The 26,197-nt window shown below is 46.2% G+C and overlaps 1 protein-coding gene across 1 annotated transcript in view; it reads left to right on the top strand.

Annotated features, from left to right (window-relative positions):
- The window catches only part of LOC139278706 (RNA-binding Raly-like protein), a 1,090,435-nt gene that overhangs the window by 297,199 nt on the left and 767,039 nt on the right, over window positions 1–26,197 (top strand). Inside the window, exon 2 of the mRNA XM_070897767.1 lies at window positions 20,401–20,520. Coding sequence (XP_070753868.1) covers window positions 20,401–20,520 — 120 coding nt within the window. The remainder of the gene's footprint in view (window positions 1–20,400; window positions 20,521–26,197) is intronic.

Genomic DNA, 26,197 nt, shown 5'->3' with positions numbered 1-26,197 from the left:
TGGCTCACCCGTAGCCATGGAACTGGACACTGGCGCTAGCCAATCCATCATGAGTAAAAAGATGTTTGAGAGACTGTGGTGCAACAAGGCACTCAGACCAGCCCTGAGCCCCATCCACACGAAACTGAGAATGTACACCAAAGAGCTTATCAATGTCCTGGGCAGCACCATGATCAAGGTCACCTACGAGGGCACAATGCATGAACTGCCACTTTGGATTCTCCCGGGCGATGGTCCCACACTGCTTGGAATGAGCTGGCTGGGCAAAATCCACTGGAACTGGGATGACATCCGAGCGCTATCACATGTCGATAAGGCCTCATGTACCCAGGTTCTTAACAAATTTCCTTCCCTTTTTGAGCCTGGCATTGGAAACTTTTCCGGGGCAAAGGTGCAAATCCACTTGGTCCCATTCATCACAAGGCACGAACGGTATCTCACATGATGAGGGAAAGAGTGGAAATCGAGCTGGACAGGCTGCAATGCGAGGGCATGATCTCCCCAGTGGAATTCAGCGAGTGGGCCAGCCCGATTGTTCCAGTGCTCAAAAGTGATGGCACGGTCAGGTTTTGTGGCGATTCTAAAGTAACTATTAATCGTTTCTCGCTACAGGACCAATACCCGCTACTGAAGGCAGACGACCTATTTGCGACGCTGGCAGGAGGCAAGACGTTCACCAAGCTTGACCTGACTACATGATGCAGGAGTTGGAGGAGTCTTCAAAGGGCCTCACCTGCATCAACACGCACAAGGGACTGTTCATCTACAACAGATGCCTGTTTGGAATTCGGTCGGCTGCAGCGATCTTCCAGAGAAACGTGGAGAGCCTACTCAAGTCGGTACCACACAAGGTGGTTTTCAGGATGACATATTGGTCACGGAGCGGGACATGGTCAAGCACCTACAAAACCTGGAGGAGGTCCTCCAGCAACTGGATTGCGTAGGGCTGTGGCTGTAGATGTCGAAATGTGTCTTCATGGCAACAGAAGTGCAGTTTTTGGGGAGAAAGATTGCGGCGGATGGCATTCGGCCCACAAACGCCAAGACAGAGGCTATCAGAAATGTGCCCAGGCCACAGAACATCATGGAGCTGCGGTCGTTCCTGGGACTCCTCAACTTCCTACCGGGGTTAAGCACCCTCTTAGAGTCCCTATATGTGTTATTGCGTAAAGGTGAGAACTGGGTATGGGGAAAAAAACAAGTAATTGCTTTTGAGAAAGCCAGAAACATTTTATGATCCAACAAGCTGCTTGTATTGTATAACCTGTGTAAAAGACTTGTGCTAGCATGTGATGCGTCGTCGTACAGAGTTGGGTATGTATTACAACAAGCTAACGTTGCAGGGAAGTTGCAACCTGTCGCCTGTGCCTCCAGGAGCTTGTCTAAGGCTGAGAGGGCCTACAGCATGATTGAGAAAGAGGCATTAGCGTGTGTGTTCGGGGTAAAGAAAATGCATCAGTACCTGTTTGGCCTCAAATTTAAGCTGGAAACCGATCACAAGCCCCTCATATCCCTGTTCGCTGAAAACAAGGGAATAAATACTAATGCCTCAGCCCGCATACAAAGGCACTCGCGCTACCAGCATATAACTATACCATCCACCACAGGCCAGGCACCGAGAACTGTGCGGATGCTCTCAGTCGGCTACCATTGCCCACCACGGGGGTGGAAATGGCGCAGCCCGCAGACTTGTTGATGGTCATGGAAGCATTTGAAAATGATAAATCACCTGTCACGGCCCGCCAGATTAGGACTTGGACCAGCCAAGATCCTCTGCTCTCCCTGTGTACTGCATGGGAGCTGGGCCAGCAACCCCGTTGAAATGCAAGAGCTAATCAAGCCATTCCAGTGATGAAAGGACGAGCTGTCCATTCAGGCAGACTGCCTGTTGTGGGGTAACCGCGTAGTGCTACCCAAAAAGGGCAGGGAGACGTTCATCTCGGATCTCCACAGCACATACCCGGGTATAGTAATGATGAAAGCGATAGCCAGATCCCACGTGTGGTGGCCTGGTATCAACTCTGACTTAGAGTCCTGTGTACGGCAATGCAGCGTGTGTGCTCAGTTGAGCAACGCGCCCAGAGAGTCACCACTAAGTTTGTGGTCCTGGCCCTCCAGACCATGGTCGAGGATCCATGTCGACTATGCGGGCTCGTTTCTCGGTAAAATGTTCCTGGTGGTGGTGGATGCTTTTTCAAAATGGATTGAATGTGAAATAATGTCGGGAAGCACCGCCACCGCCACCATTGAAAGCCTGAGGGCCATGTTTGCCACCCAAGGCCTGCCTGACATACTGGTCAGTGACAACGGGCCATGTTTCACCAGTGCCGAATTAAAAAAATTCATGACCCGCAGTGGAATCAAACATGTCACCTCGGCCCCGTTTAAACCAGCCTCCAATGGGCAGGCAGAGCGGGCAGTACAAACCATCAAACAGAGCCTTGAACAAGTCACAGAAGGCTCACTCCAAACCCGCCTGTCCTGAGTACTGCTCAGCTACCGCACGAGACCCCACTCGCTCACAGGGATGCCCCCGGCTGAGCTACTCATGAAAAGGATACTTAAAACCAGACTCTCGCTGGTTCACCCCAACCTGCATGATCAGGTAGAGAGCAGGCGGCAGCAACAAAATGTAAATGATGGTCTCGCCACTGTGTCACGGGAAATTGATCTGAATGACCCTGTGTATGTGTTGAACTATGGACATGGTCCCAAGTGGATCGCGGGCACTGTGATAGCTAAAGAATGTAGTAGGGAGTTTGTCGTCAAAGTAGACAATGGACAAATTTGTAGAAAGCCCCTGGACCAAACTAGGCTGCGGTTCACAGACTGCCCTGAACAACCCACAGCAGACACCACCTTTTTCGAGCCCACAACACACACCCAAAGGATCAACAACACCACCCCGGACTAGGAAATCGAACCCATCATGCCCAACAGCCCAGCAAGGCCAGGCTCACCCAGCAGCCCTGCAGAGCCAACAACACGCTAGCCCAGCGAGGGCACAGCCAACACACCAGAACAGACATTTGTACGTTTTCACTTTGACCTTTGGGGAGGGTGATGTTGTGTATCTGTAAAGCATGCACTCCCATGTTCCGCCACCAGGGAGTGCATCCCTGAAGTCCCAAGGGATCCCAGCATCCCTTGACAGCACTGCATATAAGCCGGCCCCTAAGGCCTTTTCTTCACTCCGGAGTGTCTTAATAAAGACTGAGGTCACTGTTACTTTAACCTCCCTGTGTGCAGTCTCATCTGTGTCAGGAACACAACAGTGCCAAGGGATCTTTTGTACCCAACTGAGAAGGCAGATTCGGTTTAAAATCGAATCCAAAGGACGACACCTCCGACAGTGCAGCATTCTCTCAGTACTGCACTGGAGTGTCAGCCTAGATTATGTGCTCAAGCCACTGGGTAAGTCTTAGTACCCATGATATTCCGACTTGGAGATGAGTGTGCTACTGACTGAGGCAAACTGAAATCAAAAGACTGCTTACAGTTTGTTCCTTTTTCTGTCTGGATCATGCTGGAGTCCTGTTGGATTTGGGTGAGGTCATTGTTGGGTAACAGTCTGCCTGCTGGACCTGGGTTAAGGGTCAGTGCTCTGATGATGTCGCCGAGGGTCAGCATGTAGATGAAAAATAGGAGGAGGCCAAGGTTAGATCCTTGGGGGACACCAGAGGTAATGGTGCCGGGACAGGAAGGGTCACCATTGCTGATGATTCTCTGGCTACAACTAGATAGATAAGAATGGAACCAGGCGAGTGTAATCCCACCCAGCTGGACGATGGTGGAGAGGCGTTGGAGGAGGATGGAGTGGTCAACCATGTCAAAGGTTGCAGACGGGACGAGAAGGCCAAGGAGATAGAAAACCACGGTCACAATCACATAGGATGTCATTTGTGACTTTGATAAGAGTCGTTTTGGTACTGTGCAGGCACGGAAACTGGATTGGAGGGATTCAAACATGGAGGTACGGGAAAGATGGGCACGGATTTTGGAGGCAACAACATGTTCAAGGACTTTGGAGAGGAAAGGAAGTTTGGAGATGGGCCGGTAGTTTGCAAGGACAGAGGAGTCAAGGGTTGTTTTTTTGGGGAGAGCGGTGAGGACAGAAGATTTGAAGAGAAGTACCTGAGGAGCGAGGACCATAATAATGTCAGCTAACATGGGAGCCATAAAAGGAAGTTGGGTTTTCCCTTCTCACCGCCCTCAGTCTCCCCTCTCCCTCGGTCTACCCTCTCCCTCGGTCTCCCCTCTCCCCCACCTTTCAGTCTCCCCTCTCCCTTGGTCTCCTCTCTCCCCCGCCGTCAGTCTCCCCTTTCCCCCAGTGTAGAGTTCTCAACTCTAGAACATATTCACATGAGGCATATACTGCAGACAAGGTCACACATGACCTGCACCTTTATTCCCAGGACCAAGGAGTACTGAGCCTGCGTGGAACCTCCCTTTAAGTACCTGGCTGACCAGGTAAGGAGTGTCTCCCACAAGTTCACCCCCTGTGGTCAAGGTGTGTATTTCACAGTTGTATACAGTGTACAGTGTTGTTACATATTGGTTACAGTTATGTGAAGGTTACAAACATGACATCACCTCCCCCCTCATGTCTTTGGGTCAAAGGTTGAGTCTTTCAGGCGGTTGACGCTCTCTCGTGGAGCGCCGCAGTTGTGGCTCTGGTGGTTGAGCCGTGACATGCAAATCTGTTGCCTGAGTTGGTTCCGGCCTGTTCGGGCTGGCCGCAGGGACTGTGCATGCTGTTGACTGTCCTTGTTGCTCGTTCATTGGCAGTGGTGTGGTTGACATCCCATGGTCTATTTCAAGTTCCTCAGTGTCCATGCTGACCCTTTCTTTACCTGGTCCAGATGTTTGCGGCATATCTGCCCATTGTTTAGTCTGACCACTATGACCCTATTCCCCTCTTTACCAATTACGGTGCCCTCAAGCCACTTGGGTCCTAGTGCATGGTTAAGCACAAGTACTGGGTCATCCATTTCTATACACCTCCCCCTTGAGCTTCGATCATGGCACTCGGTTTGGGACTGCCGCTTGCCCTCAACAATGTCTGCCAGGCTTGGGTGAATGAGGGACAGCCGCGTTTTGAGCGTGCATTTCGAGCGAGTGTGGGCGGGACCTATAGGCCAGCAGGAGGCGCGATAGGCAGAACTGAAGAAAGGGTCCCTGGATACGGAGCATGCCTTGTTTTATGACTTGGACCGCACGTTCTGCCTGACCATTGGTAAATGCCATTACCCAACATAAACTCCTGGAATTCATGGCTGGTGAAACACGGGCCATTGTCGCTGACCAGAATGTCTGGCAAGCCATGGGTCGCAAAAACCATGCACAGACTCTCCACGGTGATGGATGTAGTGCACGAGTTTAATATGATGCACTCGAACCATTTCGAGTATGCATCAACTACAATCAAGAAAATTTTTCCCATGAACGGCCCCGCATAGTCCACGTGGATGTGTGACCATGGCCTGGTGGGCCAGGGCCACAGGCTGAGCGGGGCCTCCCTGGGGCCAGTGTTCCAGGTCTGAGTCAATTCCCAGCCACCATACATGTAACCGGGCAATGGCCTTCATTAACACAATGCCAGGGTGCTCGCTGTGGAGTTCCCTGATGAATGCTTCCCTTCCTTTCTGGGGCATGACTACCCGGCTGCCCCAAAGTAGGCAGTCGGCTTGGATAGAGAGCTCATCCATCCATCTCTGAAATGGTCTGACCTCCTCGGGCACAGCCCGTGTGCAGGCGCCCAATCCCCAGTCAGGACACATTTCTTTATCATGGATAGGAGGGGGTCCCTGTTGGTCCAGAGTTTGATCTGGCGGGCTGTGATGGGGGACCTGCAGTGTCAAAAACCTCAACGGCCATGATCATCTCAACGCTTTGCTCCACTGCCCCCTCGGTGGTGGCCAGTGAAAGCCTGCTGAGCGCGTCAGCGCAATTTTCGGTGCCTGGCCGGTGCCATATGGTGTAGTCATACGCAGCCAGCGTGAGAGCCCATCGCTGTATGTGAGCATTGGCATTGACAGCCTTGCTGGGGATGTTAACGGCTTGTGATCCGTTTCTCACTCGAATGGTCTGCCGCAAAGATACTGGTGCATCTTTTTCACACCGTAAGCGCAAGCGAGTGCTTCCTTTTCGACCATGCCGTACCCACGCTCTGCCTGGGAGAGCAACCTGGAGGCATAAGCCACCAGTTGTAGTCGGCCGTCGTCATTTCCCTGCTGCAATACACACCCAACCCCGTATGATGATGCATCGCATGTTAAAACTAGTTTTCTACAGGGGTCATACAAAGTCAACAGTTTGTCAGAACAAAGCAGGTTCCGCGCCCTGATGAAAGCCCGTTCCTGACAGTCCCCCCAGAACCAGTCACAACCCTTACACAGGAGCACATGTAACGGCTCCAACAATGTGCTTAAGTTAGGCAGGAAGTTCCCAAAATAGTTCAAAAGTCCCTGGAACGATCGCAACTCCGACGTGTTGCTGGGCCTGGGTGCTCAACGGATCGCCACCGTTTTGGATTCGGTAGGCCGAATCCCGTCTGCGGTAACCTTCCTGTCCTCTGGGGCCAAAAATATACACTTGGCCTTTTTCAGCCACAGGTCTACCCAGTCCAGTTGGTGTAGCACCTCCTCCAGGTTGTGGAGGTGTTCCTCGGTGTCTCGACCCATTATTAGGATGTCGTCTTGGAATACGATTGTGCTGGAAATGGATTTGAGCAAGCTTTCCATGTTCCTCTGGAAGATTGCGGCCGCTGAACAAATGCCAAACGGACACCTGTTGTTAATGAATAATCCCTTGTGCGTCGTGATGGTGGTCAGAAGCTTGGATTCTTCAGCCAGTTCCTGAGTCATGTAGGCCGAGGTGAGGTCCAACTTAGTGAACAGCTTGCCACCTGCCAACGTGGCAAAAAGGTCCTCCGCTCTCGGGAGTGGATATTGGTCCTGCAGCGACACTCGGTTGATGGTGGCTTTGTAGTCGCCGCAGATCCTGACCAAGCCATCCGCTTTAAGGACAGGAACGATGGGACTTGCCCAGTCACTGAATTCAACGGGCGAAATTATGCCCTCTCTGAGCATCCTGTCCAATTCACTCTCAATTTTCTCACGCTTCACATACGGCACCGCTCTGGCTTTGTGGTGCACTGGTGTGGCATCCGGGATGATGCGTATCACTACTTTGGTGCCCTTGAACGTTCCAACACCGGGTTGAAACAGTGACTCGAATGTTTGTAGGACCTGCGAGCATGAACTTTGCTCCACAGACGAAATGGCATGCACATCTCCCCATTTCCAATTCATCTCGGCTAGCCAGCTCCTTCCCAAAAGCGCGGGGCCATTTCCCGGAACAATCCAGAGTGGCAGGTGGTTCTGTGATCCATTGTGTGTTACCACCAGGTTTTCACTGCCTAACACTGGGATGATTTCTTTGGTGTACGTGCATAGCTGCGTGTCAATGCGTTCCAGTTTGGGCCTGCTAGCTCTGTGTGGCCATAGTCTCTCAAATTGTTCGACGCTCATGAGGGACTGGCTAGCTCCCGTATCCAGCTCCATGCGCACCAGGATGCCATTCAATAAAACTTTCATCATCATGGGTGGCGTTTTGGTGTATGAGCTGCGGATGTCAGCCACATGAACCCTCTGAACCTCAGCATCCATGGCTTTGCCCCAGGCATCATCGTGCATTGCAGACCATTCGTCTGATTCCTGTTTCATAGATTAGCCTCGCTGCAGCCTTTCGGCACATTCTAGCCAAATGTCCTCTGGCATTACAATTCCTGCAGGTGAACTGCTGGAACTTGCAGCTTTTAGCTGTATGTCTACCCCCGCATCTCCAGCATTGGCTGAGATTGTTGTTCACAAAGGGGCTGTTACCAGGCATTCCTCTCTAATTGTCCCCTTGGTTGTTTTTAAGCACTCTGTTGGTGAGTGTCAATGGTTCCATCACGGGACGCATTGTTCCTCTTGATAGCGTGAACTGCCGATCCTCCTGCCATTGTCTCTGTTGCTGTCCTACCCGAGAGCCTGTTGCTGCCTGGGCGGTGTTGAATTGCCCTTGCCTGCCTGCCTGGGCGGTGTCGAATTGCCCTTGCCTGCCTGCGGGGTTCTGTATCACTTTTACAACATAACTCCCTGGTTCATCGCAATGTTAAAACCAAGGCTGCTTGCGTAAATTATCTTGGTCTCCTCTTCCCCCGCCGAGATGGTCTGAGCTATCAAAGCTGCCCTTTCTAAAGTCAAGTCCTTGTCCTCAATAAGCTTCCTGAAAATACTGGCATAACTAATGCCCACAATGAAAAAATCCCTTAACATCTCCCCTCTGCAGGCATCTGTGAACTTACAGAAGCTGGCCAAGCGCCTCAGGTCTGCAACGAAGTCCGAGATGTTTTGCCCTTCCCGACGCCGGTGTGTGTAGAACCGGTGCCGGGCCATGTGTACGCTGCTCGCCGGTTTCAGATGTTCGCTGATCAGCTGGCTGAGCTCTTCGAAGGACTTGTCGGCCGGCTTGAGAGGTGCAAGCAGGTCTTTCATCAGCGTGTACGTTTTTGTCCCGCAGCTTGTCAGTAGGTGAGCCCTCCACTTGTTAGCCGCTTCCACACCCATCCAGTCCTTTGTGACAAAGGTCTGCTGGAGTCGCTCCACAAAATCATCCCAGTCCTCACCCACACAGTAAAATTCCTCTGTGCTACCGGTGGCCATCCTCGTGGTTCAGTGATTCCCATTTCTCGTCGCCAGATGTAGAGTTCTCAACTCTAGAACATAGTCACACGAGGCATATACTGCAGACAAGGTCATTCATGACCTGCACCTTTATTCCCCGGACCAAGGAGTACTGAGCCTGCGTGGAACCTCCCTTTTAGTACCTGGCTGACCAGGTAAGGAGTGTCTCCCACAAGTTCACCCCCTGTGGTCAAGGTGTGTATTTCACAGTTGTAAACAGTATACAGTGTTGTTACATATTGGTTACAGTTATGTGAAGGTTACAAACATGACACCCAGTCTCCCCTCTCCCCCCTTCTACCCCAGCCTAGGTTTCCCCCCGCCCTCCCCCATTCCCCCTCCCCACCCTCGGTCTCCCTCCTCGCCCTCGGTCTTCCCCCCCCGCCCTCGGTCTCCCCTCTTCACCTGCTCACAGGTGGCCTCCGAGCTCTTGATTCTTGTTGCACAACAGCTATTGGCGTGAAACCGCGAGTAAAGATATTCAACTACAGGGGACCCAATCTTTATAAGGTAACGGTAATAACATTTGTACAAGTCATGTGATCAGATGTCATGTGCTTGGCCATCATGTGATCAGAATGTCACGTGATCAAACCTCCGGGAATGCTTCCAACTGGAGTGGCCAATCCGACGGCCTGTCCTTCCCCCAGTGTAGAACAAAGCCCTGGTGTCCAGGAAGGCTCCAGGTTAAGATGACTGATCTATTGTCAATCAGCTGTCAGAAACTACAATTATTACTCTGGGCTAGGAATGGGGGATGGAAGGCGGTGGGGGGGGGGGGCGGGTGGAGATATCAGCCAGGGTTTCTGCTCCTGCTGGCTCTTCAGTCACTCCTGCTGAGAACCAACTCTATGTGAGCATCAGATGAAGACAGGATTGTGCTTGGATATGATGCCTGCCACAGTCAAATAACCTGTCTCGGTTCATACACAAACAATGGGGCCCAAGGCATCTCTTCGCAGGAATGAGCCACTGCCTTCAGGAGAGAAGGGACAAGTTGGAGGGAGAATAAACACCCAGTAGCCTAAATGTGGATGATTTAATGATGACAGAGAATAATTTTCTGAGTATATTACCCATTAGTTTTCTACCCCCACCCCATTAATCTCCCACCTTGATTATCCTCCCCTTCACTGCCCTTCCTGTTACTGAGAGAGTGAGCACCCACTGAGATTTTGGCTCTTGACGGAAATTAACAATCTGTACATAGAGCTGGAAATGAGTTGCAAAACGTGCCCTCCAAATTTACTGTACCCACTCCAAATATTCAGTGCCGGCACAGTCTTTGTGCGGCAATTTATAATGCATGCGGCCAAGCCCCTGAGAAACTGCCATGAATTTAAATGACTTTTCTGCCTCAATACAAATGTGCTATTAATATTTAATATGTCAGTTAGTTGGTGTTTACAAAATGTTACAGAACATCAGTTTAAAAAATATACATTCTGATATGTACAGCTCCATACCACAAGACATGAGGCCCAGTGAGCTGTCAGGGAGCCTCATTCACCCATCGAAGAGGCAGGGTGCGATGGTGCGGAAGAGGTTACCCAATACACAACATTAACTTCCATTTATACCATGCTCCTCACCTCCAGGAAGATGTCACAGAGTTCTCTACAACGGTTGAAGTCAGTACTGTGGCTACTAAGCATTGAGAAAGAGAAAGGGAATGGAGAGGCCACTTTGGGTAAACAGGAGAGTTTTGAGGAGGTCTTTGAAAGCAAGGAGGACATCATAGATTTAAAGTAATTGATAAGAGGTTTAGAAGGAATTTGAGGAGAAATTTTTTCACCCAAAGGGTGGTGGGGGTCTGGAACTCACTGCCTGAAAGGGTGGTAGAGGCAGAAACCCTCACCACATTTAAAAAGCACTTGGATGTGCACTTGAAGTGCCGTAGTCTACAGGGCTACAGACCTAGTGCTGGTAGGTGGGATTAGGCTGGGTAGCTCTTGGTCGGCCAGCGGGGACGCGATGGGCTGAAATGGCCTCCTTCCGTGCTGTAAATTTCTATGATTCTATGATTGATCATAATGCAGAGGGAGTGGGTAGAGAATTCCAGACAGCAGGCAGACTGTTACCCCACACTGACTCTCACCCCTGGTCCATCAGACACATTTACCCCACACTGACCCTCACCCCTGGTCCAGCAGACACATTGTCACCCCACACTGACCCTTGACCCACAGGATCTCACTGCTTTTCCAATTGTTCCTGGATGGTCTAAAGTAATACATTTAACAAAACCAATTTGTGCTACCATAAAGTATTATTACAAATGTAAAATACTGCGGATGCTGGAAAACTGAAATAAAAACATAAACTGCTGGAATTACTCAGCAGGTCAGGCCATATCTGTGGAGAAAGAAACACAGTGAATGTTTCAGGTTGATGACGCTGCATCAGAACTGGAAAAAATTAGAGATTTAATAGGTTTTAAGCAAATACAGAGCGAGGGAAAGTGAGACTGCCAATTGAACAAAAATTGTTTTTTTTAAACCTGCATTTAAGGTGGCCATGGAATCATATGACACAGGAGGAGGCCTGTCAGTGCTGGCTCTTTGAAAGAGCTATTCAATTAGTCCCACTCCTCTGCTCTTTTCTCATTACCCTGCAAATTTTCCCCTTATGTATCTAATTTATTTTTGAAGATTATTATTGAATCTGCTTCCACCGCTCTCTCATGCACTGCATTCCAGATCATAACAACTCACTGTGTAAAAAAATTCTCCTCATTTCACCCTTTAGTTCTTTTGTCAATTATTTTAAATCTGCGTCCTCTGGTTACTGACCCTCCCGCCAGTGGAAACAGTTTCTCCTTATTTACTCGAGAAAAACCCTTCACGATTTTGCATACGTCTAGTGAACCTCCCCTTAACCATCTATGTAAGATTGAAAACTTGATAACCAACATGGCCAACTTAAGCCCATAACAAATATGGCCACTCAATGCCCACAACAAACATGAATGCCCCATGTCCTTAACAAACATGGCCACCCTATATGTGATATATTCACAGAGCACAGCACACACAGCTCCTAACACGGCAGGCAGCTCTCTCGGAAGCCTCCGGAATCTGCCTGGTTCTGTTTATTATTAACTCTGCAGTTGCAGTACACAATACGGCACTACAAACATTGTTGTGAACAAATCTTCTATATTTGGCAATGTATTGGGGACATTACTCTCTAGAACCTGGTTTACGGTTACTTTATAATCACCACACAATCTTACCTTACCATTGGACTTAGGTACAACAACAATGGGTGTAGCCCAATTACATCGATCTATCTTACACATAATGTTCTCAGTCTCTAGTCTTTTGAGTTTTTGCTCAACTTTCTCCTCGAGTGCATATGGTACGGGACGTGGCTTGTAGCGTCCTTCTGTACCCTGACACTCGCCTTGAAGCCTTGGATCGGACTGCCCGTTTCGCACAACACCTTTGGATACTTCTTGATAACCTCATCCATTGATGAAAATCTCGCTTCCACACAGAAAATCTTACTTTAATCCAGCTTCAGTGAGCTCAACCAATTTCTTCCTAGTAAGGCAGACTTGTCTCCTTTCACTACTATTAGAGGCAAGTTCTGAAATTGATCGTTATATTTCACCGGTACGGTGATATGACCTACCACAGGAATTTTCTATCCTGAGTAGCCTCTCCAGTTGGAAATCACGCAATTTGTCAAGGTACTACACTCACGGATACACCCGAGTCAATTTCCATTGGTATCTTGAATCCCGCAACATCTATGTGGATTTTGATACTTTCCGAATCGCTGTCCATTAACCTTGTGCTCCTGATGATGTGTAACTCTAGCATTTCCTCACCCTGTTGTTGTTCTTCCATGCTATGTAGTCTCTTGGGATTTCTACTCATAGTTTTGAATGCTGGACTCATAGCTTTGGAAGCTGGTTTACCCTTCAGTCGGCATGTCTTCGCAAGATACCCAGTCTTCCTGCAGAGGAAACACTCTGCCTTCACGTATGGACAACTTTGAGCAATGTGTTATCCCAGGCACCTATAGCATGACTTCGACACTCTGTTAGAATTTCCAATTTCTGAGACTTTGGGCCCCCACCGTCTTTTACTTTGAACCTGCAGGTGATTTACCTCGGTTGACTGATGACCGTAATTATTATTTAATTCTCATGAATATTGTTCGGCCATGCCCATCGACCTTGCTGTCTGACAAGCAATCTCAAAAGTCAAGTCCTCCGTCATCAATAACTTCCTTCTGATCGCATCATTTTTCACCCCACAAACAAAACGATCCCGTAATGCTCGGGTTTGAAAGTTCCCAAAATTACAGTGCATCGATAGCTTTTTTAATGCTACGATGTAAACACTGATACATTCATCAGCCTTTTGATTCCGAATCCTGAAACAATAGATTTCAGCAATTTCTAACGGTTTGAGGTTATAGTGCTGCTCCAGCTTCGTTAAAATCTCTTTAAGCGTTGTGTCCTTTGGCTTGTCAGGCACAAGCAGATTTACAAGGGTTTCGTATAATGCCGGACCCGCCTCCGATAAGAAGATCGCTTTCTTACATTCCAACACAGCCCGGTTCTGGACTGCATTGTCTGGAACTTCGATTATGTTATTTGTCGGGAAGTATATTTCTAGCCGATCCACATATGCTTTAAAACATTCCCGGTTGTGTCTATATTCCCCCAAATGTCCGATTACACCTGCCATTTTAATCTCTAGCTGTTCACACCGTGTGCTGTATTTTACCTCGGATTTTTGTAGCTTTATCCAAAGACAGAAACTTCCAAAGTCTCTCTGTCAGCTGGCTGAATCCTTCACCAACAAAATTTAAGCTTTAAATCATCCGACAAATTCCATCTCATTGCCAAATGTGATATATTCACAGAGCACAGCACACACAGCTCCTAACATGGCAGGCAGCTCTCTCAGAAGCCTCCGGAATCTGCCTGGTTCTGTTTATTATTAAGTCTGCAGTTGTAGTACGCAATACGTCCACATCCACAGTGTGGAGCTAAAAACATTACAAGCTTACAGACATAACAAACATGGAGAGCCTGCCCATAACAAACATTACCACCCTATGCCCACAACAAATATGGACACACTTTGTCCACAACAAACATGGATGCCCCATGCCCATAACAAACATGGCCACCCTATGTCCACAATAAACATGGACGCCCCATGCCCATAATAAACATGGTCGCCCTATGCCCACAACAAACATGGACGCACCTGCTCACGGCAAACATGACAAGTTAATAACGTTTTACAATTCTTTTCATTTGCATTTATCGGCCTTGGGTCCTCTCTATAGCTCAGAAGGAACAGTTGTTACCCCCGGTAACCAACAGAATTCTTACAGAGCTGCCAGATTTCCCACTCTCACTCCTATCAGTGAGCTCCATGTCTGCGCTCACTGAATGTTGGTAGCTTACCCATTAATTCTATGTTGAAGCATGACCTAAAACGGATCAGCTCTTCCGCCGAAGGTGGCAGGCGGAGCAGACACCCAGCCCATCGACCACCTATCATACATGATATACAGTCATCGACATCCAGCTCCATCCCGCAAAACACACTGTGTGCAAAACTCTTGTCTGTCACGGCAATTGCTCTTTAAATATTGGGACAATTGTTTATGGAAGGATGAGGATATTTATTGTCCTTTTTTATAATTTTGTTCTGAGCTATTCCTCTTGAAAACTTGGGACTGTTTACCTGTTTGCCACCTCAAATGACTTGGAGGGTTAAAATGTGCTGTTGAACAGTGCCAAACGAACAAAGAGAGAGATGGATTTTGAATACGTACCAAAGGAAAAATGAGGCAGTCTGAGAGGCAGTTGATGAATTCCTTGCTGTGAATGGAATCAGTGTGTTAGGAGTAGTTACTGCTCCCAGCTCAGTGTGGGTCTCACAGCATTATTTTAAATTAAACTCTGCTCTATTACTGCAGCACTTGAAAGCATTCTATAAATACTGAAATCAGGGAGGATGTTTCATAACAGGTCCAAGTCCTTTCTCTGCCTCATTTTGATTTATCATTTGTTTTTTATTCTCAAATGTATTCTCTTTATTATCCTTTGACAGTGAGAGAATGTGTGTGTAAGAAGACTCCAGGCTTCACTTTATTTTCTTCGTGATGGACTGGATAAATTGATATTTTTGTCTCAACGCTCCTCATATTTGTCCTCTCCTGAACGGGGTACAGATTTGTGCTGGAGTACTGTTTGATAAATGGTCCCTCCCGAACCCCAGCCCACATCCACACCTCAAGTACCTCACACAAGTGTAGCTCATTTTTGTTGGGCCTATACTGATTGCAGTTTAGAAGAGTGAGAGGTGATCTTATTGATATGTATAAGATTCTGAGGGAGCTTGACAGTGTAGATGCAGAGAGGATGTTTCCCCTCCTGGGGGAAACTAGAACTAGGGGGCATATTTTCAGAATAAGGTTTCACCCATTTAAAACGGAAATGAGGAGGAATTTCTTCTCTCAATGGGTTGTGAATCTTTGGAGTTCTCTGCCCCAGAGAGCCGTGGAGGCTGGGTCATTGAATATATTTAAGGTGGAGATTTTTGAAAGATAAGGGTGTAAAAGGTTATGGGGAGCAGACGGGACCTCGCTTTAACGTCTCATCGAAATGACGGCACCTCCGACAGTGTAGCACTCCAGTGGAGTGTCAGCCCAGATTCTTTTGTACACAAATCCCTGGAGTGGGACTTGAACCCACAACCTTCAGTCGCAGAAGCAAGAGTGCTACCCACTGAGCCACAGCTGACACTTTAAGGTGAATATTGTTGGCAACCCTATTCAGTGTCCACTTTTCAATCATATTTCAGTGGACCATGACCAAGAGCTGGATCCTTGGCTGATTTCAGCCCCATGCCCATGTCCCACAGTGAATCAGCAGCTAATTATAGCTTCTTTACTGCAATCCCAGCTGGGAACAACCAACTGGACACAGCTTATCTGGTTTACCTTTCACTTTGATCCATTTCTGTCAGGTTCATTTCAAAGATTGTTTCACGGAGCACTTAACCTTATTCACAGGGAGGCAGTGGGTGCCGGGGAGCAGGGTGCGGAAATTCGAACTGGCTTCTATTTATTGCACAGGATTTCCCTCCAGTGTCAAATTACCAGTGTGATCCACACGGAAAAAGGCACAAATATCTATGCCACGGAGAAACTGTAAAGGAGCCTTTTGATTCCAGTTTGCCTCTGTCGGTAACACCAGCGCCTGTGAGTCAGAAGGTTGCGGGTTCTAGGACCTAATCCCAGAGCACATAATCTGGGCTAATACTTGAGTGCTGCTTAGAGGGAATGCTGCACGGTTGGAGGTGCCGCCTTTTGTACAAGACATTAAACCAGGACTGTTGGCTGCCTGTTTAGGTGGACGTAACGGATCCCATGGCAATTCTTCATAGAATGTTTCAGCACATCAGGCTGTGCCAGCTGAATAAAATATCTTCCCACTTGGTTCTGTTCCCTCACCCCTTTTCCCTATAACCTCTTACATTTTTCTTTTTCAAATATTTATCCACTTCCCGTTTAAAAGCTATTTGTGGATTTTGTTTCCACTAATGTTTCTGGTCGGGCGTTCCATGACTTCGAAACCTCTCTGTTTAAAAGAAATTCTTCACTCTATACATATCGACAATAATAAACTATAAAATATAATGACATATTAGAAAAAACTATTAAAAATGGTTTGTTTGGCACACATATATGAATAGCCTAACAGTAAATAATAAAGCCATAAGGACGCAATATTTTGCACCTCTGAAGATATAGTTATGCAAGTTATATATAATATTGCTTACCCAACCTTGTGATAAAGATTTAGGGTTAATGATAGAAAAATTAGGGCCTAAAAAATAAATCAGTAAATTCTGATGACGTTATGAGGATAAAACGAGGGGACGTGAAGCCTAATCCTTACATAGTTACATGAACTGCAACATATAAAATTTAGAAAGCCAAAGAAAAAACGACTTGACTTGAGAACACAGGTCAGAATAACTTAAGAATATAGGAAAAAGAGAGCAGCTAAGGGTCACAAGGGCTTCTTGAAGCTGCCCTCCCCCAGAAAACAAATACATAATTCCAATATAGTCTTTCAGACTTAATTTGGAATATTCCTGTTTTATCCCTAGTAGTTTCTAGTAGGATATCTAGGGGTATCTATGAGGGATATCTAGGTATACATGAGGGATATCTAGGGGTATCTATGAGGAATATCTAGGTGTACATGAGGGATATCTAGAGGTCTCTATGAGTGATATCTAGGGGTATCTATGAGGACATACATACTCCACTAAATACTTTTGACACTTGACTTTGACATCTACATTTCCACATTCAAAAGATAAATGAAAATTCTTCATCCTTTCGTAAGCATTCACAATGACCAACCCTGATATTATTTATGCATTTATCCTGTGAATAGTGCACATAACTCTCCGGGGGAATTTCTTTTGGATATTTATAGATGTTTCAAGATGTCACAGAATTTTATACACACTTTGAGCCATAAGGACACAATATTTTGCACCTTTGAAGATATAATTATGCAGTTATATATGATATTGCTTAACCAACCTTGTGACAAAGATTTAGGGTGAATGATATAAAAATTAGGGCCTAAAAAATATGAGGGCCTAAGGCTACAGGCTTATTAGCCTATGGGTTAATCCGGCCCTGTCTCCACACCTTTCCCATGGATTTTGGTGATGGTTTTGAATTTATGTCCTCTCGCTAATGACTCACTGACCAGTAGAAATTGTTTTTTTTTCCCAGATTTATTGCTTCAAAACTGCACAATTTTGTAAGCCTATTTCAGATTTCCTCTTCATTTTCTTTGTTCTAATGAAAAGGACTCCAGTTTCTCGGTTAGTGCAGCGCTGACTCACAGCGCTCCCACCCGCCCCGAGGGCGCCAGCATTTTTTCAGGTAAAGAGCCCAATTCCGGGGCTCATGTGTCCTCCTACCGCTGGGCGATAAAAAATTGTATAAATCAAATTCTGAGCCCCAAACCCAGCGCAGGGCAATTTCGCCCCCATTTTCTCTAAGGTAGATCTAAGTAAGCTCTTAAGCAATCCTCCATCCAAAGTCCCCAGTTCCAACCTTAGCTGCAGCCCGAATGCAGAGATGGGCTTTGATTTTGTCAGGATATACATATGACATTGAGTACAGACAATTGGCTGATCACAGTAATACTGATGCTATGTCCAGGTTGCCATCCCCATCACAAGTTAAACCCAATAGGGTTTATTTCTCATACATTGATGAGCTGCCAGTCACAGCTGAAGAGATTGGTAGGGCAACCAAATGTGACCCAGTTATGACAAAGGTGTATGATTACATAGCAAATGGATGACAGATATCTGAGGAAGATATTCATCTATACTTCGCTCGTAGGAATGAATTGTCAGTGGATAAAGATTGTATCATGTGGGGAGCAAGAGTGGTTATCAGAAATATGTTCAGGTCTAAATTGTTAGGAGATCTTCATGACCAGCACCTGGGATTGTGCTTGACCAAGAGTTTTGCATGCAGTTACTTATGGTGGCTAGGTCTAGATAAAAATATAGAGTACATCATCAGTCAGTGTACAACACGTCAATCAGTGAGCAAGAAACTACCATCAGTACCATTGCAGCCATGGAACTGGCCTCCCAGGATGTGGCAAAGGTTACATGTAGATTTTACTGAGCTAGAAGGACAGCAATTATTCATAGTGATAGATAATCATAGATAGAGGTGTTTCTGATGCGGATAACAACAACATCTAAAACACTAGACAATTTGCGAAGATTCTTTTCTTCATACGACCTCCCAGAAGAAATTGTGTCTGATAATGGGCTGCAATTTTGCTCAGCAGAGTTCACACAGTTCATGAGCAGAAACAGTGTGAAACATACCAAAGTTCCACCGTACCACCCTGCTTCAAATGTTGCAGCAGAGCACACAGTACAAATTTTCAAACATGCCCTCATCAAGCAAATGTTGGATCCAAATCCAAAGAAACGTTAGTTGTCGTTGGATCACAAACTGGCAAATTTTCTGATTACTTACCGGAATACTCCTCATACCACTACTGGTAGAAAACCAACAGAGTTGTCTCTCAAATGACAGCCACGAACCAAGTTCTCGTAGTTAAAGCTAAACTTAGCACAATCAAGGCAGAAAGAGAGTCATGATGAAGGTAGAGTAAGAGAGAGAAATGTAAAGTTGAACCAGAAGATTGGAATGAAGAACCATCACCGTGAATGGTTAAAGTGGTTACCAGGAAGAGTTAGTGAAGATATCTGCCTTTGTACATATTTGATCAAGATGTTTGATCGTGGAAAGATTAGCTTTTTTCACATTGATCCTATCTTGCCTACAGATGTGGAAGGAGTTGAAAGTTAGGATTTCAATTTATTCTAATGAGTTAGATAGTCTTGTTACAAGTAGAGAACCAATTGCAAGTCCTACATCAGATATACCAGAAACAAGTCCAAGAGAAAATCAGAATTTAAGTCTGAGTCAGGCAGACAAACAGACTGAAAGTGTAGTGAGTCCAAATGTAGATCAATGTCAACCCTTGGAGAAAAACTCTCCAAAGGCTCAGCCTAGAATGAGTCAAAGTCCTACAACAAGATCAGAAAGTTCTGTTCAAGAGAGAAGATAAAAACAGAAAACCAGTCGTTAAGAATAATCTGTAAATATGGAAAATAAGTTCATATATTTTGTTTGTGTTACAGAATTCTACAGTAGAATTTGGAAACATAAAATGGGTTCCGTTTGAAAAATGTTTTTCAATGTACAATGATTATTTGCTATGATTAACTTCTTCAATAAGGAGGGAGAAATGTTGTAGAGCCACCTAGTGGACTACTGATGTAATAACAATAAAGCCACATGTTGCATCAGTTCTTAACTGGGAGCCATGTGGTGCAGTTCTCTGTGTTTACTGTGTCGCAAGATATCACAATAACGACCAGATAATTTGTTTTATTAATGGTTATTAAATGATAAACATTAGCCAGGACACCAGGAAGAACTATCCTGCTCTTCTTCGAATAGTCCCGAGACCTTTTGCGACCACCTGAGAGGGGCCTCAGTTTAAAGTCTCATCCAAAAGACGACACCTCCAAAAGTGCAGCACTCCCCTCAGTATTGCATTGGAAGTGTCAGCCTAGATTATGTGCTCAAGTCTCTGGAGTGGGTCTTGAACCCACAAACTTCTCACTTGGATACAAGAGTGCTACCATTGAGCCACGGCTGACACTGCCATGTTATCCATCAGTTCAAGAGACTGCAATGGAGGTGTGCAGCCATCCTGTTCTTTTTCCTGGGTTGAGTTGACAACAGTGAGAAAGTTGGGAGTGGACGTTCCACATTTATCCTTCCAGATGCAAGATGGAGCCTTCTGCCCTCTCTACATCCTATGACTTTTGGTGGGAGAGTTGGATTCACTGTGAAGCCCTCTCTTATATACTGCCATGTAAAAGTAGCCTTTGGGGCACATTCCAATATTGCGGAACAATATAAGGCTGTCTCCAATATGACCACCGCTTGTGGGTCTTCAACAATATTTGAGGTCAATTTATTGTGCCATTCCAGTTTTCCTCCTTTTTGTTAGATGTACAGGTACTTTATTCTCTCCATCTTTCTCTTCCTGCAGACTGCTTCCCACCACGCATCCGCCTCCAGCCGGGAGGGCGGGAGGCTTTGGACTGGCGACATCTCTATCGTCTTCAATGCCACTCTGCAATCAGCTGGCGAGACTTGAGACTTGAGCAGGGTGAGTTGAACGTCGTCCATTTTTGTCTTCTCTTCCTTCTCCCTGCCCCCTCTCAGTTTTCTTCCCAGTCTCCCTCTCTGAGATGGACACACCCCCCATCTCTACATGATAGTCCCCAACTGTTAGCCCAGCTGAGAGAAGACCAGGTTCACCCAATTTGGGTTAGTGAGTTTGAGTGAGTGGCAACTGAAAATGTTTCCAACTCGCACAACCGTGGTGACTAAGTTCAGTGGATAGACCCTTAACTTCTACACCCCCTCCCTTCCTCCTCATCTGCTTGCCTGAAGATGGCAGTTTATTTGATAATCAGATACAGGAACCGTAGCTAATTGTGTCCTTCCCTAGCAAGGCAATTGTGAAATGCGTTATCGTCCTCACTGAGATCAACTGAGTCAGCATGTCGAGGTATAAAACCTGGGAACTTCCAAATCTGTGTGGTACAGTATCGCACCATGGAAGAACCTTCCCCACTACATTTTGCATCCCTGCCCAGACTGATCCTTTGACATTGGGAGGTTACAGCCCCCTCCCCCATCAGTAAACAGATTACATTATAATGGCTGAGGTTCCTAACTCAGGTTGCTTAGCATTACTTTAGACAAGGAAGTGCCTCGACTGTGTGACGCGGTAAATTTGGCTTTCGCGACCCTTTTTTGGCAATCCATCTTTCCTCGGATAGCAACTTTTGAAGGCAACCTTTAGGTATGGTTGTGTGTTCGGACCGTTGGTGCATCTGGTATGAGCATATTCCCACATTCTAACCAAATGTTACCAAATTTTCCTCAATAATCAATATTTTTAAGAACATTTTAAGATATATAAACCATTAAATTCCAAAACTATTTTTATCTTTGTTTTATTTTTGCAAAAACAGCCTTCAAGTTGTTTGTAGTTCTTCCCTGCCCCCATACTTTCTCTCTCTCATCGTCTCACATCCTCATCTCTCTCACCTCTCTATCTCTTCTCTCTCTCCTCTCCTCTTTTTCTCCCTCTGACTAATTTCCTTAGAATAGATTAGGAATGGGATTGAAAATGGAGATAAAATGATGTAATAATGCATGGGACATGGTGGTTTCTATATATGGGAGCGAGGAATCCATGGAGGGCAGTAGGCCAGGATTGAACAGCAGAGCTGTGAGGACAGATAAATGTTCTGGACTTTTGCTTTGTTATGTTTGGCAATCAGAGTTTTCCATTAGCTGGCTCATTGGCTGGCTCTCAGTAGATCTGCGGAATGAGTGGGTTTGAGGGGCTGAGCAGCCCTTTCTTTTTCTACGTCTTCTTGTTGTACTGACTCTAATAGTGCATAAATGGGAGGGACAGAACTGTATTGGGGAGAACAGTTAATTCTCCCAATGCTAATATTACATCCAAGCAAATCTTGAAACATGACTGTGGATTCCAAGACTGTAGCTATCAAGCTAACCCTACAATGTTACAGCTGTGACAGTGCCCCTTTAAGGCTGAGATTTTTACTATGGCAAGCTTGAATAGGTATATATATTTTTTAACCTGGTATTGCTAAAAGCCAAGAATCTGTAGGCAGTATAATTCATAGCATGCATTGTGGTCCTGCAGATTAGAAGCTTAGATAGCATTGCTATAACAACCATGCAGCTGTCTTTATTCCCAGCTGGAAATTAAGATGCTATTTAATGGAGTTTAACAGGATTGCTATCCTGTTGTGCCTGCTTCTATTTAAAAAAAAATGATGACTGCACTGTGACTTTTCATGATCAAATGTCATGCGCAGAGTGAGTTTTTCCTGCAGGCTGCGACAGCTCTGTGACCAGCTTCAGAGGGTAAGCTGGATAAGCTGCTTTAAGCAAAGAAACGGCTAGTTTGGGTCTGGATGTCTGACTGTTTCTTGCAGCTATTGCTTGCTACTGCAGCTGGTTGGCAGGTTTCCTATTGTATTAAAAGGGAATTATATGTGTGCGTGTCGCTGACTTTCTGAGCAGCCATTTTGTTCATCAATGTCCACTTCACCTTTTGCTATTCCCAGATGTTTGCAGGATTTTGTTTTGCTCGCCCGTGAGCTCTTGCTGTTCCCGAACAAGCGTTAAAGTGGGCAGACAGGCAGACTCGCTCACGGTCTGTACCAGTCGTGATCTGATCGCCATTCACGAGGCTGATTCCTGAGATAAATATGAAGAAAGGTTGAGCAGGTTGGGCCTATACACATTGGAATTTAGAAGAATGAGAGGTGATCTTATTGAAACGTATACGATTCTGAGGGGGGCTCGACAGGGTAGATGCAGATGTTTCCCCTCGTGGAGGAATCTAGAACTAGGGGGCATAGTTTCAGAATAAAGGGTCGCCCATTTAAAACAGAGATGAGGAGGAATTTCTTCTCTCAGAGGGTCGTGAATCTGTGGAATTCTCTGCCCCAGAGAGCTGTGGAGGCTGGGTCATTGAATATATTTAAGGTGAAGATAGATAGATTTTTGAATGATAGGGGAGTCGGGGGTTATGGGGAGTGGGCAGGGAGGTGGAGTTGAGGCCAAGATCAGATTAGCCATGATCTTATTGCATGGCAGAGCTGGCTCGAGGGGCCAAATGGCCTCCTCCTGCTCCTATTTCTTATGTTCTTATGTTCACCGTGCACACAATTGGCAGGATGACTCACCATCTCGTGTACGCTCTTTCATTTCCCCTCTCCCCCTCCCTGTGAGATAGCTTTGGCTCACCGGTTTGGACCGGTGACCACGCCGGCAACTCGGTACATGAAGACCCATAGGCGTCAACGCACATAGTACTGCTCGACAGCGCAGAGCACTGAGCCAGTGATATAAATCATTTTAGATCAACTGCAGAGGTTTTCCAGTTGCTGAAAAATGTTAGCCTTTCAATAAGCCCTCGCAAGTCCCACTTTTGTGCATTTCATAATTACTCAGGTTTGACAATTTCATTTTAGTGGCAAAATATAGGAAATCAATCATTTTATTTCTTTGTTAGAATTTACCATTGAATTTAAAGGAGACATACCTTCTGCTGAATTGCCCTATTAATCTAAATGTTATAAAGGGAGATATCTGTACCATACTAATGTCTCTCTGGCCGTTTTCAATGATGCGTTTTATGCTTTGGACAGCGAGTTAGAGGCAGCCTTTTAAAAAGATTTATTCATGGGATGTGGGTGTCACTGGCAAAGCCAGCATTTATTGCCCATCTCTAATTGCCTTTGAGAAGGCATTGGTGAGAAGCCTTCTGAACCACTGCAGTCTGTGTGGTGTAGGTACTCCAACAGTGCTGTTAGAGAGGGAGTTCCAAGATTCCAGCAATATATTTCCAAGTCAGGATGGTGCGTGACTTGGAGGGGAACTTACAGGTGGTGGTGTTCCCATGCGCCTGCTGCCCTTGTCCTTCTAGGTGGTAGAGGTCGCAGGTTTAGGAGGTGCTGCTGAGGAAGCCTTGGTGAGTTGCTGCAGTGCATCTTGTAGATGGTACACACTGCAGCCACAGTGCGCCGGTGGTGAGAGTGAATGTTTAAGATGGTGGATGGGGTGCCAATCAAGTGGGCTGCTTTGTCCTGGATGGTGTTGAACTCCTTGAGTGTTGTTGGAGCTGCACTCAGCCAGGCAAGTGGAGACTGTTCCATCGCACTTGTGCCTTGTAGATGGTGGAAAGGCTTTGGGGAGTCAGGAGGTGAGACACTCGCCGCAGATGTTTTGTGTCGAACTCACCCCACCTGTGGCATCATGGAATTCAAAATGTGTTCTCCCAGGCTGGTTCCAACTAGTAATTCAAAAGCACAGAGAGAGAACCAAGGGGTGACTGAGAGACATTGATATATCTGGAGTATCTCCTTTATTACAATTAGAATTCCGGGACAATTGAGGGGCCTGGACATAGTGGATAGTAAAGGTCTATTTCTATTGCTGGAGGGGGCTATTATGAGGGGGCATAGTTTTAAGGTGGTTGGTGGAAGATTTAGAGGGGATTTGAGGGGGGGCTTCTTTACACAGAGGGTTGTGGGGATCTGAAAGTGGTGGATGCAGAAACCCTCACCACTTTTAAGAGATAGTTGGATGGGCACTTAAAGTGCCGTAACCTGCAGGGTTACGGACCTCGAGCTGGTAATTGCGATTAGACTAGATGACCTTTTGTTGGTCAGCACAGATATAATGGTAAATACTGCAGGGAATCGAATATTGATAGGGTGATCTCCTGGACTAGTTTTGATTGCCTGGATGGGTTGGAGGGGAATTTTCCCAGATTTCTTCTCCCTAAATGGCCTGTGTTTTTATCTGGTTTTTGCCTCTCCCAGGAGATCACATAGCTCCAGTTGGGGTGGAGTGTAGATGTTTTTAAGGGGTGTTGCAGTGGTGTGGGGTGGACTGGTTGGGCTGGGTGCTCTTTGCCTTTCCGTTATTGTTCATAGGTTTATATGTAACCTTTAGGGCTGCTGACAAAGGACCGTGCAGCTCTTTGTTGGCCGGCGCGGACACGATGGGCCGAAATGGCCTCCTTCTGCGCTGTAAATTTCTATGTTTCTATGTTTCTAATTTAGTAGAATTGACTCTTGCTTTAACCCAATTGTCCAATATTTGTATTTTTTTTATTTATTCGTTCAGAGAATGTGGGCGTCACTGGCAAGGCCAGTGATTCTGCAGCAGTTTGGGATATGAATGTAAGAATTTTAAGAATTGTGCCTAGGATTTTTATCACCTCTTTGCTCACCAGCCCCAAATTTCAATCCCAGCCTATGAATATCTGGCTGTAGTTGATATACCATTTGAAAAGGATATTCTCAAGAAATTATTGAACTCCATTTACAACTTTCTACAGATGTAAATGGACAATCATCATTGTACAGGTATTACAGTGTCTGGAACTGATATAGGGACAGGAGTAGGCCATTCAGCCCCTTGAGAATTTGAGATTTCACTACCCTCTGTGTGAAAAGTGCACCTTGGTTTCACTGCTTAATGGCATGCCTCTAATTTTAAGATTCTGCCCTCTTGTTTTGGATTCTAGCCAGTGGCTGAGTGGGGAGAACTTTTGCCTCTGAGCTAGAAGGCTGTGGGTTGATGTCCCACTCCAGGGACTTGAGCACAAAAATCTAGGCTAACACTCTAGTGCAGTGCTGAGGGAGTGCTGCACTGTTGGAAATGTGTCTTGTGGATAAGATGTTACACCGAGGTCTCGTCTGCTCTCTCACGGGGATGTAAAAGATCCCATGGCACTATTTCGAAGAAGAGCAGAGGAGTTATTCCCGGTGTCCTGGCCAATATATTTATTCCTCAATCAACATAACAAAAAATCAGATTATCTGGTCATTATCACATTACTGTTTGGCTGCTGTGTTTCCCACTTTACCTCAGTGACTACACTACAAAGGTACTTCATTGGCTGCAAACCACTTTGAGACCTCCGCCTTGCTATATAAATGCAAGTCTTTCTTTTTTTTCTTTTCCCCCACCATAGGAAATAGCTTCGCCATCTATCTTATCAAATCCTTTTATAATTTTAAAGACCTTGATTAGATCACCCTCGATCTTCTAAACTCAAGGGAATACAAAGCAAGTTTACATAACCCATCCTCATAATTTAATCCTCTAAACCCTGGTATCATTCTTGTGAATCTGCACTACACCCCCTCCAAGGCCAATATATCCTTCCTGAGGCGCAGTGCCAGAACTGAATGCAACTGGGGTCTCAGTACTTCCATTAT

The sequence above is a fragment of the Pristiophorus japonicus genome, chromosome 13 (genome assembly GCF_044704955.1).
Source record: "Pristiophorus japonicus isolate sPriJap1 chromosome 13, sPriJap1.hap1, whole genome shotgun sequence".
Classification (NCBI taxonomy): domain Eukaryota; kingdom Metazoa; phylum Chordata; class Chondrichthyes; family Pristiophoridae; genus Pristiophorus; species Pristiophorus japonicus.
This window is presented reverse-complemented; position numbering and strand designations above follow the sequence as displayed.